The following is an 18884-nucleotide window of genomic DNA, read 5'->3' as shown; positions in this document are numbered from 1 at the left end:
TCTTACCCTAATGTAGAACAGTGGGACAGTCACCATCTTAGAGCATGTGCTCTTACATGTCTGTTGAGGTAGTTCCTCTTCATTAGCACGTCCCTCTTCGAAACCTGAACTCTTTGTAGTGGTGGTGAGCTGTCGCACTGAGGCATCACAGGATAGAAAGTTCGGCAAGGTGTTGCCACAGCAAAGTATGGGTGATAAAATGACATGGAACTTTTCATGGAGGTAGCCATTTGTTACTTTGGCTGTTAATGGATAACTGGAACAGATGTCCCTGGAGTGTATGTTATCTAGTGGTGAGTAATACAATGGCTCCCTTGACACAGAGTTAATTATTACACTGCTGCGAGTTAGTGTGATGGCCAATTACTGTGTGGTTATGGGGGAACATTTCACAGTGTAGTAGAAAAGCAGGGTCGCTGCTGGGTTATGTTTCTAGGGGGCAAGAAACAGTTGCATTTTCAAACTTGTGTTTCCTAAGCCCCCTTGGTCAGTCTGGACTCTGGAGAACAGACCCTGTTAGCAGGTGAAGGTGGACAAAGACCACACTTCTGGATGCACACACCCTAAAAGAGGCCAGTTTTCTGCCCATATCAGCAACTGGGAGCATCCCTCTGTCGAATGGAAGCTTTCACACATTCTTCTCTTCTTTTCCCTCCTTTGAGTTTTTGGTTTTAACCCTCTCCTCCCTGGTAGGATTTTCATAGTGCTGCTTTTCTTTTTAGAAAATAATTTTTATTTTTCGCCTGTCTACTATCTGTGTGGTGGTGTCTTTTGGCCATCTGCCTGCTGCTGCTATCAGAGATGGGGGTCACTTTAGGAATGTAGGACCTCTCCTTACTCATTCATCCCTTACCAGCCTGGAGCTTGAAGCATCAGCATAAGTGATTTCAAAGCCATCTCCCCTTGCTAGGGCTGGCTAACTCAGTGTGTGTAATTCCTGGTTAATCCCAGCCCTTGCTTTCTTGTATAGTTCCACTCACCAGCACAGAAATGGTACTAGGCGACCTCAGCCACAACCTATAATTTCTTGCTATCCCTCCTCCAGTTGTTTGAGTTATTTTTACCATTGTTCCACATTCTTATTGCTCTGATTTTTTTGTGTGCAATTCTTGTTACTTGGGAAACTTCCTGTACAGGATTCCTTGGCTGGAACTGACCCATCTGTATGTGTTGACCAAGCACATTTGGTTGGTCCTCTGTCTTCTGCTAGGAAGTCCTATTGCCTAGTGTCCAGAATGGCCTAGTAGGGACTGGGAGAAACCAAATTAGAGTTAAGTAAGAGGCCCCTCTGCTTCCCAGAGGCAGTCGTTGTCTCATGCTGCGTATGCTACCCAAACTGCAAGTGCGGGTCTGACTGCTGCAGCATGAAATAAAACACTGTGCCCTGGAGCCGTCTTGCGCTGAGGTGCAAGTAGCTGCTCCTTGTTCCCAGGGGAAGGCTGCTGTTGAAACATACCAGGTGTGCTAGTTGCTCAGGAGTCCTCTGCTTGGCCACAAGGGCGGGAGAGTGCTTCTCTCAATTTCACAGGTGCATTGAAGTGAGAACTATCATTGGCTATTGAGCTGGAGGGTTTTCTGGGGCAGGGTTGGGAGGGGGGACAGTCTTGAGAAGTGAGGGCATGGAGGGGATGAACAGAGGGCAGGACTCCTTATATTGTCTGCTTCTGGCTTGATGGGATCATATTTACAGTCCAGCTATCTTGCCCTTCCTCCAGCCCCACATCTATGAATTCACACTGCACCTCACTGAGGCTTGACAGTGGGGAGGGACTCCTCTATCCCGAGGTGTTTCTGTTGACATTATTAGGTACATACGAAAGGAAGGCAAGCTGGGACCTGCTGAGAAGCTGCCAAGAAATGAGAGAGCGCATAGGGTCTGAGTCTCGTCTCCTCTCTCCTCTCCCCTCTCCTCATTCTTGCCTCAGCCGAGAAATCGTACAATTGTTTAGAGTAAAATAAAGGAGAATTGTTAAAACTAGAACTGGGCCAGATCTGTGGGATGATAGTCCATCTCATGGCTAATGCAAAGGATCTTGTCTCCAAAAAGGCAGGCCAGCGGATTGAACTCCCCAGACCTCCTGCTCTCCAGTAAGAAACTGGAACTGGGCAGGAAGTAGATTTTCCATTTTGCAGGAAATTCTTTTGATTTTTTCTAAAATATTGTTCCATTCCAAAACAGAATGAAAACAAATAATTTTGAAATTTCCCATATAACAATTTCCACCCCTACTCCCCCCCCCCCCCCCAGAATTTTGTTTTGGTGCAATTGAAAGATTTCATTCTGATAGAATGAATGTAAAATAAAACAATTGAAATGAAAAGTCAGTTCGAAATGGAAAATTCAAGTGTTGCATTCCAAAGAGGTTGAAATGGAATATTTTGAGCATATCAAAACCGCCTTTGACAAAATTTAATGTAGAACAAATTTGGGAAATCAACACAGTCTCATGAAACATTTTGCTTTTCTATGAATGATTGACTGAAGTCTCTAAGAGGAAATGCTAGAGTGCCCCTGGTTTTCCTGGGTGATTATTTAATTATAGACTGTCCGCATTGGATGTGCGGAGTTGTGTGACAAGAACACTACAAATCTGGGGCTTATGCAGCAGAGGAAGTGGTGCCTTACCTGGCACATTGTACAGGCTTGCATTGCTTTCAGTGCTGGTGGGTGCTGTTTATTCACAGCATATCTCCTCTTGTACCCTGGTGCTTCCAGCTGGGTTTGTTAATGAGCAGTACTGGTTCCATTTCTCTTCAGTTTCTATAACCCTCCTCTGCTGGAAGGCCCATGTTTATTGGCAGACACATTTTCCCCTGCATCCATTCAAATGAAGGCAGTGGCTGGGTGGCCCAGAAATGCAGGGCTGCACTGGAGTAGTGTTTTTTTCAGCTGTTCCTTGGAATGCTGGCCCAGCACACTGGTACTCTACTCTGGAGCACCTCTCAGGAGAGCCACATGCTTTCGGTGTAGAGGTGAGCGCAGGTAGTGCGGTATGTGCAGGTCAGAGCAAGGGGGTGAGAACACCCCCTTCCTAAAGCAGAGAGGCCCAGGGCAACTTGGGGGAAAGCAGAGCACATCTTACATTGGTGTGCTTTACTTGGAGTATATTCCAGTGAAATAGAGCAAAACTCAGCTGCCATGTGAAGTTAGTGATTGCATCCCCCGTGTAGAGTTAATGGTGAAGCTTCAGCTAGAGGGGCCCTAGCGCAGCTAGCTGATTGGCTGGGGTTTTGGGGCAGGCCTTCCAGTTCCTGACAAGTGGGACACGATCCGAGCTCATTCATGGAAGTGCATGTCATGCAAAGTAGGTGTTACTTCCACTTGGAGTCTTGGTATGTAACCGATGCAGAGTCTCCCTGGAATAAAGTTGCTGATAGTTTTATTACAGTATCCCTGAGGCTGCTTTGAAAAACATTTGATTACTTGTGCCTCTTTGTATCTGTCTGTGAGCTAACAGCTCATATTGTCTACTGTGAACCAGGCTGCCAGAGCTGCAGAAGGAGAAGGCAAACAGAGGTTTTTCACCCAGGATATCAATAACATCATACTGGAGTAAGTATCCTCATCTCTTACCTGCCATTAATATAGAGGAAGGGGACACAACTCTGGGGAAGGGAGAAAGTTATATAGAACACGCTCCAGTGGTAAATCTAGGGGGAGAAGATCTCCTGGCTCTAGGGTTGAGGGGCATGGGTGGGGAGCTGCCCTGTGTAAGCTCCTCCTAGGTGTGTTGGGACTAACCCTGATGTACTCCATAATTGGCCTTAAATTGGAGAATACCAAATATTTGGGGTGGGGGTGAGGGTGGGGGAGAATTAAGAGGTGTGTCCAGTCATCCTGTTTCCATCTCCAGCTGATGTTTAAGATAAACTGTTGAAATGTGCTGTGCTTGGTCAATTGAATCAAATCTATAACTGGAAATAAAGTGGCCTCTTCTAATTACAATAGCCTTTTTCCATGAGGGCTCTTAGTCGTCCTATTCCTTGCTATCCAATCCAGAACGGTATAGGGAGTATCCCCTGGTTAGAAGAGGGGACTAAGAGCTGGAGCTGCTGGGTTCAATTCCTGGCTATGCCACTGATTTTCTCCGTGACTGGAGTGATTCCCTTAGCCACCCTGAATATTAGGTTTACCCATCTGTAAAACGGGGAGAATACCTACATGTCTTATCCAGCGTAATTTTCTCAAAGTGCTCTGAGAGCCTTGTATGAAGGGTGAAACGTGAAAAGTATGTTATCTCTGGTTTAGGCTGCAGTGTTTCTGTTGTGATCTGTTTTGACTAGGGTAATGTGCTCCTTGGGGAATATCTTTCTTGTTTCATTGCCTAAAGCTTCATTGGTCATCATGGTCCTGACTGCCTTGAAGGAAGTATGGAAGAAATGACAACTCTTGACCTATATTGGCTGTAATATGCTTGTTATGTGCTCCGTTATGATGGTGGTGGGCATGTACTGAGTGGAAAAGCCTAGACTGTGAGATTCCTGGAGTCAGCTCACCACATCCCTAGTATTATGTGACTTTCTTCATGTCAGAATATTTGTGTTACTTTGAGGAAACCATGTTGAAATCACAGTCAATAGTCTGTCTATCCTATTCTTCAGCATAGAGCTGCAGACCCGTGAGCTGAATAGCCAGATCCGATCCGGAGTGTATGCTCACCTGGCCTCCTTCCTTCCTTGCAGCAAAGACACACTGGTCAAACGTGCCCGCAGGCTTTATCTTTACGAACAGGTGGGTGATCTTAGAAGCAGCACAATATCCTTTAATTTGCACTTTGACCATGCTCTGGAGATCAGGAATTTTCTTCTTTTTATGAGGCACTATTGTCCTCTGCTGAGCATATAGCAGTCACCATGTCTAGTGGTACCGTTACAACACTGCTATTGTCTCTGAACTATGGGATCTCTTGAATGGAAAGTTCTGTGTGAAACCTCACCGTGTCCTGTCGCTCTTTGCAGGGTGGCCGACTGAAGGAGCCTCTCCAGAAGCTAAAGGAAGCCATTGGCCGGGCAATGCCAGAGCAGATGGCTAAATATCAGGAGGAGTGTCAAGCGCATACCCAGGCCAAGTTTGCTAAGTAAGCTTTTCCTTTTCTTCTCAATATCAATCTGTATCTCTTCTCAGCAGGTACCCTCCACCTGCAGGTTGCTCTTGTGGCCTTTCACTTCTTTTCAGTCTTTTGTTTATGTGTTTAAGCCTAGATGGAAAATTTCTGAAGGGCACAAGGGTTGTCAAGCTGTGTCCTTGCCCCTCGTGCTGTGGTCTTGCTGTAGCATTCCTGTAGATTACCAGAGGTTAGGGGATTCTGCTGTAGCAGCACCAGATGCTTCAGAGGAAGGTGCGAGAAACCGCCTAATCTCTAGTTGTTGGAGATTGTTTTAAAATCTGAAGCATGAGGATTAATATCTCTTCCATAATTTATGTTCGCTTTCTATAACTCCGGATGTTCTTGTCCATATCCATGTCAGTCCTTTTCTGAATCATTCTACATTGTAATATCTGTGGCAGTGAGTTCCACAGTTTACTGATTCCATTCTCTTCTCAGGATGCTGGAAGAGGAAAAGGACAAGGAGCAGAGAGACCGGGTTTGCTCTGATGAGGAGGATGATGAGGAGAAGGGAGGGAAGCGGATAATGGGACCTCGGAAGAAATTTCAGTGGAACGATGAAATCAGGTTTGGACAGATTGAGTCTTTGACCGAATCTTTTCCATTCGTTCCATTCCAGACCCTTGAGCTTGATGGAGCTGGGAGTACACAGTGTGACTTTGTTTTATCTCTGGCTTTCTGAGTGTGTCTGACCCTAAATACTGAATCCATTCAGGGTCTGCTCAGAGGTTTGGTGTTGCAATGTTTTATGAGGCCAGTGCAACATTTGTTAGTCTCAGATTCTGCGTGTATTCTAAAATGCTCCCGCTTCCAGGCATGGTGCTGGCTCTTCAGGAGACAGTAAGGGGCTTCAATGGGTAGATGCGAAGATAGTGGCTAGATGAGAAGTTTAAAGATATTTGATAATAGGGAGCCTTTTTGGGAAAGAAGGAGCTATACTGAGGACATGAGGTCCTACAGATTCTAAAATGACCAGATTGCTGGTAATTAAAACTGCTGGTAAGAATGCAGCAGCTGGGATTCTAGAGTCTGATAAAGAAGAATATGGGTAGGGTGGCATGGTTGAAGGGGAAAATGATAAAGGGCAAAGTGAAAACTGATCAACCCCTCATTGTCTCTTTGTTCCACAACAAGGGCACAACATTATATTAAGGGCTGGTTCCTTTAGAACATAAAGGAAACTTCACTTCACACAGCATCTAGTTGCCTTCTAGAACAAACTGCTGCAGTTGGTTATCAAGACAAACTGGCTTAATTTCAGGGCCATTAATAACAGCTAAAGTTATGGCAGAGGGCAACCACATCTTCTGCCACAGGGTATTAAGTTGCGGGAGCTAGGAAGTATCTACTCTCACACCTACTCACCCACTCTGCCCAGTTGGCTGGGTGCATTACTGTGGAGGTGTCACTCTTCTCTGAAGAATCACCACTTGGGAACTTCTGGGCTTGTGATCCTCGATCTGGTCCATAGTCTGACCCAGAATGGCAAATCCTAATGTGAGGAGACTGATAAAATATTCACTCAACTCTGGTTAATTGAGTGCACTCCGGGGGAAATTGTTGTGGGTAACCTGGTCTGAATCTGCCCATCTCTCAGGGAGCTGCTTTGCCACGTGGTGAAGATTAAACTGGATGGCTATGAGCTGGAGAAGAACAAGGCTCAGTCTCTGGAGGATTACGTGAAGACCTTTCTAGACGCAGAGGTCAAACCCCTCTGGCCGAAGGGCTGGATGCAGTCCAGGTGAGTCAGAGTGAGGCTGTCAACACTTTGCGCTCTGTTGTTCCTTATCTCAGAGGATCTTGCAGTATGTCAGACATGAGTGAGGTCTCATGTCTCAGTTGTGTTCCCATCTACCAGAAGGGAAAAAGCATCAGAATGATTAAGTGACTCGCCCAAGGTGTGTCAGTGAGTCTGTTCCATAAGTGGGAACTGAACCTGAGCTCTTCACTCTTAATTGCTAGGCTGTGTTTCCTCCTTACACATTCCACTGAGGAAGCCAGCACATGAGTGGGAAGTGGAGTCACTTTGGTGCTACTATTGGCTGTTCTCTTGCTTGTTTTGCTCAGTAGCTTAAAAGAAAGGCAGTGGTAAACCTCTAATATGGGGATTCTTCATCCCTTTTTCTGAAGTGAGTTGGTCTGAAGGGGAGAAGTAGGTCCCAGCTTTTTATAACCATTGTGTGAATGGTCAGTAATGGGTCTAACTGGACACCTGCATGCCTAGGTACTGCAGTTGTACACAGAAAGGAGGTTCACAAATGTGTGGACATTTGTAATGTGCCATTCAGAGAACGTGAGCTCGGCAGTGGGATTGGAAAATGGGTAAGGAGGATTCCGGAGCTTAGAAGGACGCTGCTGGATTTGAGGTTTGTAAAACATTAGCTTTTATGTGAGAGTAATAGAAATAGTTCCACTGCTGTGTTCTGAATTCCAAATAAATAAACATGGAAAACCGTGAACATTTCAATGTATAAACAAGCATTTCGTGCAGTTTAGGAGTAAAGTATCCATTGCAATTTGCGACTGAGTGCAGGAGAACTTAGACGTGAAATTGACTAGACAGTGACTATGAACAAAAATTGCTTTTCCCGGTTGCTTTTCAAATGCTCAAGCAAAATTCTCTGCTCTTCAGAGCTCACAGGCTAAGCTAAGGGCAGACAAGCAGACAGAAGGCAGGGGAAAATGAATAGGAACATTAGGCAAACTGTGTATAGTTTATATACAAGACAACTCAATTCACTGTACACAAGAAGGCAGAGCTTGGTTAGGCTACTGGTGTGCTGAGACCTCCGCTTATCATGTGAACCAATATTGTCTCTTGTTTCCTTGTTTTCCCAAGTTTGTCAGCATCCACCCATTGTCTCCTGTTTAAAATACTTAGATGGTAAGCCCTTTGGGGCAAGGGACTGGCTTTTGCTTCTGTGTTTGTACAGCACCTAGCACAGTGGGGGTCCTAGGTGCTATGAAAATACAAATGATGATGATCTTGAAGAGGAGCTTCCATGTGGACAGAATAGAGATTGTGTGGATGAGTTCAGAGACGTGGTGGTGCGTGCCGAGTGTATTTTAGAGTCTGAGCTGAGAGAGCGGCAGTTAGTGAAAGTAAGCTGGCATTTGTTTTTTTTAGTTTGTTTTAACAGCCAAATACATTTAATAACGGAGGAGCAGACATATTAAAAACATAAACCCTGACTGCATGTTTGTAATCTTTTTACCCAGACATCTAGAGCAGTGGCTCGCAACCTTTTCTGACTACTGTACCCCTTTCAGGAGTCTGATTTGTCTTGCGTACCCCCACATTACACCTCACTTAAAAACTACTTGCTTACAAAATCAGACCTAAAAATACAAGTGTCCCAGCACACTATTACTGAAAAATTGGTTACATTCTCATTTTTACCATATCATTATAAAATAAATCAATGGGAATATAAATATTGTATATAGAGCAGTACAAACAAGTCATTGTGTGAAACTTTAGTTTGTACTGACTTCGCTAGTGATTTTTATCTTGCCTAGTTTTACAACAGGCTACTATCTAGATGAGTTGATGTGCTCCGTGGAAGACCTCTGTGTACCCTCCAGGTGTACACATACCCCTGGTTGAGAACCACTGATCTAGAGGAGCAGCTGCCGTTATCCTTCTGTTAGCTGAATTGGTGTTGGTATTGCCACGCCAGTTGGTTTAGCCAGTAGCAGAGGGCTCGCTGTGAAGTTCTAATAATTAATAGACTTGGAGCCTGTGGAGAGAGTAGCCCCCACCCCACCCCAGAGGAGGACTTGAATGGGGACATTTTGTTGCAGTAGGAGAGAGGCTTCCTGAGAAGAATTGGGTGCCAAGTTACCAGCTTTTCCTGCCTCTGGCAGTTTGGCTCACCACAGCATGCATCATGGTACAGCAGAGTTCCGTTGTCTCCTGTGATCCCTGTCATTCTAGTGAGCACGGCTGGATAGAACTGATCACGGCTCTCTCTCCTTTGCAGGACTCTGTTCAAGGAGAGCAGGCGTGTGCATGGACACCTGACATCAATCCTGTGAGTATCTTGCAGCACTTGCCCTCTTCCTTGATTGTTGTTGTACTGTATTGTTGGTTGCTACCAAATAAAGTTCTCCCCGTTCGTTCTTTGCTCCTACGTGAGGCCTGCAGTCTTGCTTGTTCAGCTCTCTCCAGATGCAGCTTGGCTTTGCATGAGCGGAGAGCGTCTCTGGGAAGTAGCGTAGCTATAGTTTGCATATAACTTCACCTCCAACAATAGATTCGCGTGCACCTTGTTCGCCTTGAGATTTCTCCCAGATAAGAACTCTAACCTGGGCTGGGCTTTCCTAGAATTTAATCATTCAACAGAAAGGGCCACTTGTATGCTATACCCTTGGAGGGAACATGGATACAGCTTGTGCTTGGTTCCATCAGTATGCAGATGGCACCCTGCTCTATTGGTCTTCATTCAATGTGGACTTTTTCTTATTGCCTGGCTGAAGGAGGGTCTGGGATAAGCATGGTAGCTAAGGCTCATTGCAGGCAAGAAGGAGGAATACCAGTTTGCCAGGAGAACCATGTGGAATTCAGCTGAGATGATGCCTGCCCTAATGACTTAGAGGAACCTTCCTGACAGAGTTTTTCTGAGGATGCTTCTGGATCCATGATTTCTCCTGGCATCCCGGGTAGCTGGCCTGAGCACAAACGATTGTGGCAGTTTCTCTCTGCGGGCCTCTTATTATAGTTCCTTTGTGACTTCTGGAATGTGTTATTGCAGTGTACTCAGTTCAACACTGACTCGATAACTGGTTCAGGACATGCAGGCCAATTGCTTTCAGTGACTAGTGCTCCACCAACACTTCTGCCTCCTCCCTCACTTTCCTTGGGCTCCTGGATGGAAGTCAGGACTTTCTAGAGCAATAGCAAACTTCATGTGGTTTGAGTCTTAGCAACCTGAGAAGCTGCCTCTCTTCCTATGAATCTCAGTGGAGATCAGTTGGTGCGCTCCTTAATTGGCTTGTTCTCCAGGGAAATTCAATGAGCCCATATGTCTTTTGTCTCTCTCCAAACAGGGCGAAGAAGAAAGTTATGGCTCCTCCAAAAGTGAAGGTGAAAGTGAGTTTTGTTGTCTCCCTGCCTCCCGGAGGCTGTACTTACCTGTCTTGAGATGGGGAGGGACAATGTTGCTTATGATGTGCACTGAACTGTCCCCATATCAGGTTGTTATACCAGAGAGGGAGGATCCTTCTTAGTCTCCACAGGTCAGATGCTGTCTGTGAGAATGTATGGGGTGGAGGTAAACTCCAGCTGGTTCCAGGGCATTTGGATACTAACATGATTGTATATGAAGCAGACATAGCAAGCTCTGCAAAGGCTGCATTAATAGAACAGGTATAAAAGATCTTGCTTTAGAGCCACCGTGGAACACAAATAAACTCGCTAAGTTTCCCCAGTAATGTCCTTCTCTGAGGAAGTGAAGTATTCAGTGGTTCTCGTAACATGAGAGCAATTGAGTATGTTTGTTTAGCTGAAAAAGGGCAAAGCCTCCACCATCCATCTAGATTCCCCCAAATCTGTAGGCCCCCAAAGTCTGTAGACTTGTCTTACATTTTAACAGGACTCCTCAATTCCTTGTCTCCACTGAAATCCAGCGGTCATGAAATCTCTTGCCCGTAGTTACCTCTGTCTATACTTCAAATAAGAGATACCAGCAGTAATGTCTGGCAAATGTTGACTTTCTAAAGGCAGTTTCTTTACCCCATTTGAGAGGCTCCTCAATGGGGTATTTCCAACCCAGCTTAGAGCAGAAAGGAACTGGAAACTGAAAGTCTGTTCTGGCAAAAGTTCCCTTCTAGCTTTGTCTGGTATCTGCATGGGGTGATTGTTCCGTGGGTTGGCACTCAGGTGGGTAGTTTGCAGCAGGGCTATGTGAGTAATTTGAATACATTGTGCAAGTGGGGGGGAAAAAAAGCAACCAGCTACAGCACTGTACAGCTGCAATTGTTGCTCACAGGATCTGTGGGCAAGGCAAGTTCCTGAGCTGTGTCTTGCCCAACTTCTGCCACCGGAATGAATGTAATAGGCAGCATTCATTTTCACCAGTAAACTCTGTGTAGCTGCGCGTCTCACTCCTCGTGACTTTCTTGCAGGACTCCTCCAGTAAGCCAGATAAGAAGACGCTAGTGTCTGTTCCACTGACCCACTCAAGTGGCCCGGTTTCTCTGCCTTCTGAGCCCCAGGGAGTGGCCATTGGCATCAGCTCCCAGACCAGAGAGCTCTTGTGTCTCAGCGTTGCCCAAGCATCTAGCAGCACTACTACACCTGCTGCCTTTAGCATGGATGACTCCCTGGACGAGGACTTAATTCGTAACCCAACCTCCTCCCTGGAAGCCGTGTCCAAGGAATTGGCTGTGCTTAACAGCCGAGCCTGTGGGAGCCCTGATTTCACCCTCCCTGGACCCCCAAAGCCTCCTTCAGAGAAGATCATGAGTCTTGCAACTTCAGAGGAGAAGCGGAACTTTTCTAAGTCCAGCTCTTCTCCTACCCCACCGCCTGCTGGCTCTCTACAATCACCTCTCAATTTCCTGGCCGAACAGGCCCTGGCTTTGGGCCAGTCCTCTCAAGACAAAAAGGCAGAGAGTTCTGGTTACAAAGAGCTGCCCTGCCAAGCGTCCCCCAGTAAAATCCTCCCCGATGTGCACCAGTCCAAACAGAAGCACCACAGCCTGCAGCGAACGAGTCATGGGCCCCAGACGTCCACCCCCTTGCCAGTTGCCCAAGTGAAAGTCTTTCACTCGAGCAGCCAGCAGCAGAAAAGCTTCACGTCCCCGGCTCCCCGGCAGAGCCCTAAGTCTGTCTCCCCCGTGCCCCCACGTTCCCTCCTCCAGCCGATCAAGCCATCGACCAAAGCTCAGGGCTTTCATTCCTCGGTCTCATCTGCGGGCAGCACTCCAGCTTCTAGCAGCTCCCACAAGAGCCCTGGCTCCTCAACGGCTTCGCTAAGCTACGCAGGAAAGCACTCCACCAGCTCTTCAGGGCAGTCCTACAAATCTCCCTTCGTTTCCAGCTCCCTCTCCAAGCATGGGGCTTCTTCCAGCAGCTCCACGTCGTCCGCAGTGTCTGCACACCAGAGCTCCTCCTCGGGGGGCTTGCTGTCGGGTGTGCAGACTCCCTCCCCAGGGCAGGCTTCCAGCCGATCCTCCCCAAGCTCCATGGTCAAAAAAACCCCTGTCTCTCAGAAGCTGACTCTCGTAGCGCCACCTGGTGGTCCAAATGGAGATTCTGGTGGAGGAACTCAGGGGGTAGCCAAGTTACTAACCTCCTCCATAAAGCCAGCTGTGGTTAGTAGCACGGCGTCTTCTACCTCTGTGCCAGTAAGTATATTGCTGGGACAGCCCAGCCTAACGTCATTGTGTCAAGCAATGTCTTGCTAAGATCTGCCTTAAAGTGAAAGCTTCAAAAGAATTTCAGGTGTTTCTTGAGGTTATTTATTTGTGTTACTGTAGCATCTAGGAGCCCTTGTTATGGACCCCATTGTGCTAGACGCTGTACAAACTCTGAACAAAGACAGTCCTGCCCCAAGCTGTCTGTTTAGATTCAGGAGAGTGTGTACTCAAATTCCATGGACATGGGATTTGCTGCAGAACATACCCTTTGCCACAGATTTGGTGCTCCAGAATCTAAGCTTTCACTTTTATTTAAAAAGAACCAAAGTTTTTAGCCCATTATGGGTTATGAAGAAAACCTTCTGAACTGCGACTTGAGTGTAATCTGTGCAGTGCTATCTGCCTGAATTTGCAGGCAGCCTGAAACAATAGCTCAAAGAAATGTCTGTGTCTGCTCCCCCATTCAGCTCAATAGGATGTAAACTCTGAAATCCAGCTAGACAAATTTCCACGATGGATAAAAATTGTGATTTAAAAAAAAAATCATTATTGTAAGAGAGAGATCAAATTTCTCATTTTCATATTGCTGATTCTTTTCTTCCCATTTTATAGTTTTAAATCGTCAAAGTGAATTTTTTGTACTTGCTTCTTTAATTAACTTCCTAACTCTTAGATTTTCAGGTTTTACAGAGAAGTTTTTTTACTAATTAGTTTCACACTACAGAAGCTTGTCTGTGCCAAAAAAGACAAGTCTAGACCTTACTGTGAGAACAAAACCAACTCAGACACAAAATAGATAAGCAAATTGTGCATGCTAGATTTGCAAACATCACCACTTTCCAATAGATTAAACTTGTACGAGTTAAGAAAGCTGTAATGCTTCAAGCAGGCTATAAGTCTTGCACTAGGGTTTGCAGTTTAAAGTCAAGTGGGACTGGTGCTAATAAATCATCCAGTTGCTTTTCAGAACACCACCCAGAGGAGCCTAAATTTGAGCTTAGGAGCCTTACTTTAGGTATCTATTTCTAAAGACGGCCTGTGTGTATATATAAAAAAAACATGAGTTTTTAATGCATTTAAAGTCTGAATAACATTGAGTCAAGCTTTGTTTTGAAGTATCAAAGAATTTATGCCACCAAGGCCAGTTCTATACTACAAATTTCTGCTGGCACAGCTCTATTGGCTGGGAATCACACCCCTTCACACCTGACTGACATAGGTGTGGTGGCAAAAGTCTCCAGTGTGGACAGTTACACAAGTAAAACCATGCTTTTCCTGGTGTAGCTTATTTTGTTCAGGGGGTCTGGAATAAACTATGCCAGGAGAAGCATAGTATTGCCAATATAAACTGCATCCACACTTGTCTGGCAAAGCCCTACTAGTATACTAATATAGTTCTACTGGCAAAACATTAGAGTAGATCAAAGAGAATTTTTAAAATAAAAATGCAATTTTAGCCCTTTAAGCCTGTGCATATGTATTTGCAGCATTAAGTTAAGCATGGAGGTAGTTTCACTGAAATCAGTGGGATTAGTCGTGAGTAAATTTACCTCTGTGCTTAAGTGTTTGCAGGATCAGGGCCTTAATTTTCATGATTTTGCTTTTTGTCCACAGAAATTTTTATAAAATTCAAACAGGTACCCTCCCCATAGTGGCATTTAAACATGACAGCATTTATAATTGAATTCAGTTTCCATTTTAATCTAAAGTTGCAGTGGAACAAATTTAGTTTTCCAGACTTCAACATGATTGATATCCTCCCACCTTAGAGATTTCAGTATTAACACTGGTTTCACTGCTGATCAATAACTGGACACTGAAATGTGTTTGTTTCACAAACTCAAACTGCCTCCACCCCTTCCCAGGGGCTAAAATCCTCTAATTGTCACCTACCCAGCTACCACAATCTCCTGCTTCTCCTTGACCACTTCCAGATCCAGGTCAGCCTGTTCTGTGCAGAATTCTGCAGCATACTGAAAATTCAGGTACTGTGCAAAGTAAACCCAATGTAGGATCTCATTAAATAATCCTGGAGCTACTTCTCATATTTACTTCTTGTGTTTAATGCAATGAACCCCGCGGTTTTCACTCCCAGAAGAAAGCTTATCAATTCTAGATGCCTTCATATAACAATCGACTGTCAAGTCAGCCATTCATATCTACTCTTTTTTCATAACACAAGAAGGGGATGGGCTGAGAGAGAGTTGCCAATTTGTGTGTTTCCTGTTTCTAATCAAGCTCTAGAGCTCTATGCCGTGCAGATTACTCAGAGCAAGAGCTTAGTAGGATTCATCAGAGAAGTAGGCATGTGACTGAAGAATATTTTCAGTTACACTGGTAGGATAAGGATAAGGATACAAGTTTATTGGAAATGAGCCCTTGTGCTTCGGGACATAAGCCAGAGGTTAGTAAGAAACTTCCCGTGTGGCAGTGTTCGTGCATGACAGCCAATCATAGAAGTGTTTACACCTTCTGAAGGATCAATTCACGGCTGCAGACAGGATTCCAGACTAGATGGACTGCTGGTCTGGGCCAGTGTGGTTGTTCTTCTGTTCCCAGAAACAGAACCTCCAGACACTGGATTGTTTGCATTATGGAGCTGGTCTTCTGGTATCTGGCAGGCAGGCATTCTGTGTATGGGGGAGGAGGCTTTGGGCATGGGTGGGGTGAGGGGGTTGGGTTGGGCAGAGCTCTCCTCATCCAATGGGAAAGCTGATGAGGTACCATTGTGTTTCTATTTTGACTAACTTTTGCTGTTTCATTTCCAGAAAGGAACCAGTGGAGCTGTGCTGCTAACCAGCTCTCCTCCCTTAAGTGTACTGTCTCCATCCTACAAGTCCAGCAGTCCAAAGCTGCCGGGTGCCCTGAGCTCCACCCCGCTGGGGATTATCTCTCCCATCCATTCCTTTCCTCTTCACGTCATCTCCTTCAGCTCGGACTCCTCCCCCAAAGCAGGAGTATCCAAGGATGCAATTGTCACGGGCCCTGCCCCTGGAACTTTCCACCACGGCCTCAGCCACAGTGAGTGTTTTCCCCTGTGTGTGTCTCTCATGCCTGTGCTGTAAGAATTGCATCAGGACTACTGTGTTAGACCATTGCATATGAGCCCATCTCTCATGTTGTTGCTTTGTGCTTGTAGTTCATGCGTTTGTGTCTTAAGCCAGTGGTTTTGGAGGCCCTCAGGCATGTACCTATAGCTAGCCCAGAAGTCCCAGCTATCTCTGTCTTCCACTGTTCAGCAGAACTAGTACTGGAGACAAAGCTACAGGCTCTAACGGCTGCAGCTACTCTGCTTGTTTCTGTCCTCAATGTGTATTTGTTCTTTTTCCCCCCACCCCTTCCTTTCTTTGTTTTTCTCTCTAGGTCTTCTGGCTGGCTTGCACTCCAGCCCGCACCATGCAGCACCACTCCCACACTCTGCCCTGTCCACCCATTTACCGCAGAGTTTGCCAGGTAACTTGTCAGACAGTCTTGTTTGTCTTGTGCCTTGAGTCATCTTCCGCCTTGATGGATGGCTCATCTTGGGGTGAAAGCACCACCGCCTTCAATGTTGTCTTTACTAGTGTAGTCTTTGCTGATGCTTCATTTCACCAGCCTCATGAGGTTTAGGGTCCTTAATGTCCTGTGCGTTTGCTGACTAGATGGTAGAAATCTTCCATTCCGGAAAGACAGACCCCTTCCCCAGATGCATTTTGGGATTTCTGAGTGTCTCAAGTGGTTTGGCTCTGTTCTTGGTGCATGTTAAAGGCCCACTCTACCAGGATTAAGAGCTTTATGTGGTTTTGCATAACTTGCCAGTACTGTCTAGGATTAAATGTGCTAGTTGCATAGAGAATTGTCACCTGTGACCTCGCGTTGAGCTATCTCCAGGAGGAAATACTGCTCCCATGCATAATATCATGCTAGTTGGCTGCCTCTTTTTCAGCCACAGCTTTATCTAGCGTTGGTCACATGACCTTTTTGTGAGTACGTTCATTGTGACCCCAGCTGGATACCTTCAGAACCAACACAAACCATGGGAGATCTGTGAGAAGCAGGTGACTTTCCTTCTCTGTCATTTTGTAATTAGAACAATAGCTGCTCTGGCTTGTGTGGCACATGGCAAAGCCACATAAAGGCAGTAGCATTTTATGGGTCTGGGAGCAGGGGGGAAGAGGGATACAGTCAGTGCTTGTAGAATCAAGATCCAAGTGTAGAGTGCTGTGCAAACACTGAAAGTGCAGCTCAGTCCTGATAGACGGCTGTTCCTGCTTTCTTAATCCTGGACAATGCCCCACATAACTCTATTAATGCAATTCAGTCCTGAAGGACAGTACTTCCTGCTGCTGTGTTTCACACTTGAGCAATGTGCCACATATGGGGGTGAGTGAGACAGCTTATTTTTGGTGGGCAAGGCCACTGGGGGTGGATGAACCTCTAGTTAATCTAGCCTTGTAACATAGCTTAGTATCATGTGATCTATCATCAAGGAATGTGTTCCTCTGCTGAGCAAAGGATATGGGCACTGTGCGTTAATGAGAACCCACATCAGTCCTCTTCCCCACTCCAACACCCAAGTCCTGGCTGAGATACAGTTTCTCTCCAATCAATACACAATAGAGTAATCGATGTGGAGGAGCAGAGAACAGGGCCCACCTGTAGTGACTAGGTGGGTGAAATCAGTAAGCTGTATCCGTGATGTAGATAATGGAGGAGACAAAAACCTTTTGCTTTATGTTGTGATGATAAAACCACATCCTCTAGGGACCATTGTTTTTAATTAAGCAAATGTGTACAAAATGTATTCTGTGTGTTGCTAAGAAGAAATCTCCACTCTATCAAAAGAGAACTGGTGACTTGATCATGGTCTTACAAGTACCTACATGAGGAGAAGATTTCTGACGATAGATAGCTCTTCAACAGAAAGGCCTAATGAGATCCAGTGGCCAGAAGCTGAAACTAGACACTTTCAGACTAGCAATAGGTGGCACCCATTTTAACTGTGAGGAGTTAACCACTGGAACAATTTACCTACGGGTATGGTGGATTTTTTATCACCGTTGTCTTTAAATAAACATATATACTCTAGCTCAACCAGAAGTTATGGTCTTGATGCAGAAATCTTTCAATAAAATTCTATTACCTGTGTTATGCAGGAGGTCAGACTAGATGATTTCATAAGGGTTCCTTCAGGCCTTAAAAATCTATGAATCTGTGTGGTGGAATAAACTATGACAAACTCTATGGAAATAAATCTCCTTTCTGTTGGAGAGGAGCACCTCCTAAGATTGGGTTTCAGGGTAATGTAGCCATTTGAAAACTGTATAGTCTGCAGTGTGTTGGGATGTCTCTGCCGTGCTGGGAATTGATGGAATCCTAAATTAAAGTGTGTGTAACAGCTGTCCAAAAGCATCTGAGCAAATGGCATGCAGTGTGTGTGTTTGCCATTCTGTCATCAATTTGCATGTTGGTGGAAATGCACGTGTATTTCTCTCCCAGTGGTTGTTCTAACTTTACTTGCCGCGTGTTTTGAAAGAATCCGTGTCATGAGTCCGCTCTAGAATCAGCAAAACCCTCTTTGCCTTGGGGTGGCTAGTACAGGATAAATTGTTAGTGCCCCATGCCCAATACCACTTCTGCCAAGCTATGCATTTCAAGTACACCAGTTCACGCCTTAGTTTGATGCTAGTGTAATCTCGATTAGAAACTTTCTACTTTCTTCAACTCTCTGTCTCTCTCTTGTCACTTCTCCTCTGTGGAGCCCCTTTTCCTTGCTCTACTTCCTCCTACTGTCCTTCTCCCTTACCTCTGGTGTTCAGACTCTGACTACTGGTGGTGCAGTGAGTTTCTTTGGGGCTATCGGAAGTACAAAAAGGTTCATTATAGTTGCGGAAATCCGCTAATTGCCAGGAACTAAAGTCCTATTTGAACTCTCAATAACTACAATTTCCAGATTGTCTGGGTAATCGGTAAAATCATGTATTTGTTAGCAAGTGCCCTTATCCATGGCTAGTTTGGACTGATGAAGAGAAAATAGCTTGCTAGACTAGCTGGCTAACAGCTCCCTCCTCCCAGCTACCTGCGTCTGTGGCCCTTGGTGATGCTTATGCTGGAAGGCCATAGAAGAGGTCTACTGCTTCCAGAGATCATGTAATATACAAGCACAATGAAGACCACTCCCAGTTACCACGTGTCCATGAAAATCTCTATCTTCCCCCAGCATCTTCTAGTCCAGTGCTTCTCAAGCTATCTTATGTGGGGGACCGGCAATTTTATTTTTCCAATGTGCGCGCAGATTGGCAGCCGATGGCTTGTGGACTGGCACCAGTCCACAGGCCACCACTTTGAATAGCACTGCTCTAGTCTGAATCCTTGGTGACCCAATAGCTTTTACATGCAATGGGATCTTGGCGCCTCCCAGCTGTGCAGAGAATC

General features: G+C 45.5%; 1 protein-coding gene across 10 annotated transcripts in view; it reads left to right on the top strand.

The window, feature by feature from the left end:
- Positions 1-18884, top strand: part of UBN1 (ubinuclein 1) — a 36923-nt gene that overhangs the window by 12931 nt on the left and 5108 nt on the right. For 5 of the 10 annotated variants that reach the window (XM_073362567.1, XM_073362569.1, XM_073362563.1 and 2 more), the window contains 10 exons: positions 3483-3553; positions 4603-4732; positions 4960-5078; positions 5547-5675; positions 6706-6849; positions 9092-9142; positions 10158-10200; positions 11235-12458; positions 15239-15491; positions 15834-15923. In XM_073362567.1, the coding sequence (XP_073218668.1) occupies positions 3483-3553; positions 4603-4732; positions 4960-5078; positions 5547-5675; positions 6706-6849; positions 9092-9142; positions 10158-10200; positions 11235-12458; positions 15239-15491; positions 15834-15923 (2254 nt within the window). Of the gene's footprint in view, positions 1-3482; positions 3554-4602; positions 4733-4959; positions 5079-5546; positions 5676-6705; positions 6850-9091; positions 9143-10157; positions 10201-11234; positions 12459-14367; positions 15121-15238; positions 15492-15833; positions 15924-18884 lie in introns of those variants that run through there. The other 5 variants (XM_073362566.1, XM_073362572.1, XM_073362571.1 and 2 more) reach the window with 5 other exon arrangements.

This window comes from Lepidochelys kempii, chromosome 10, assembly GCF_965140265.1.
Source record: "Lepidochelys kempii isolate rLepKem1 chromosome 10, rLepKem1.hap2, whole genome shotgun sequence".
Classification (NCBI taxonomy): domain Eukaryota; kingdom Metazoa; phylum Chordata; order Testudines; family Cheloniidae; genus Lepidochelys; species Lepidochelys kempii.
The sequence above is the reverse complement of the archived record's forward strand: the minus strand, read 5'-3'. Positions and strand labels throughout refer to the sequence as shown.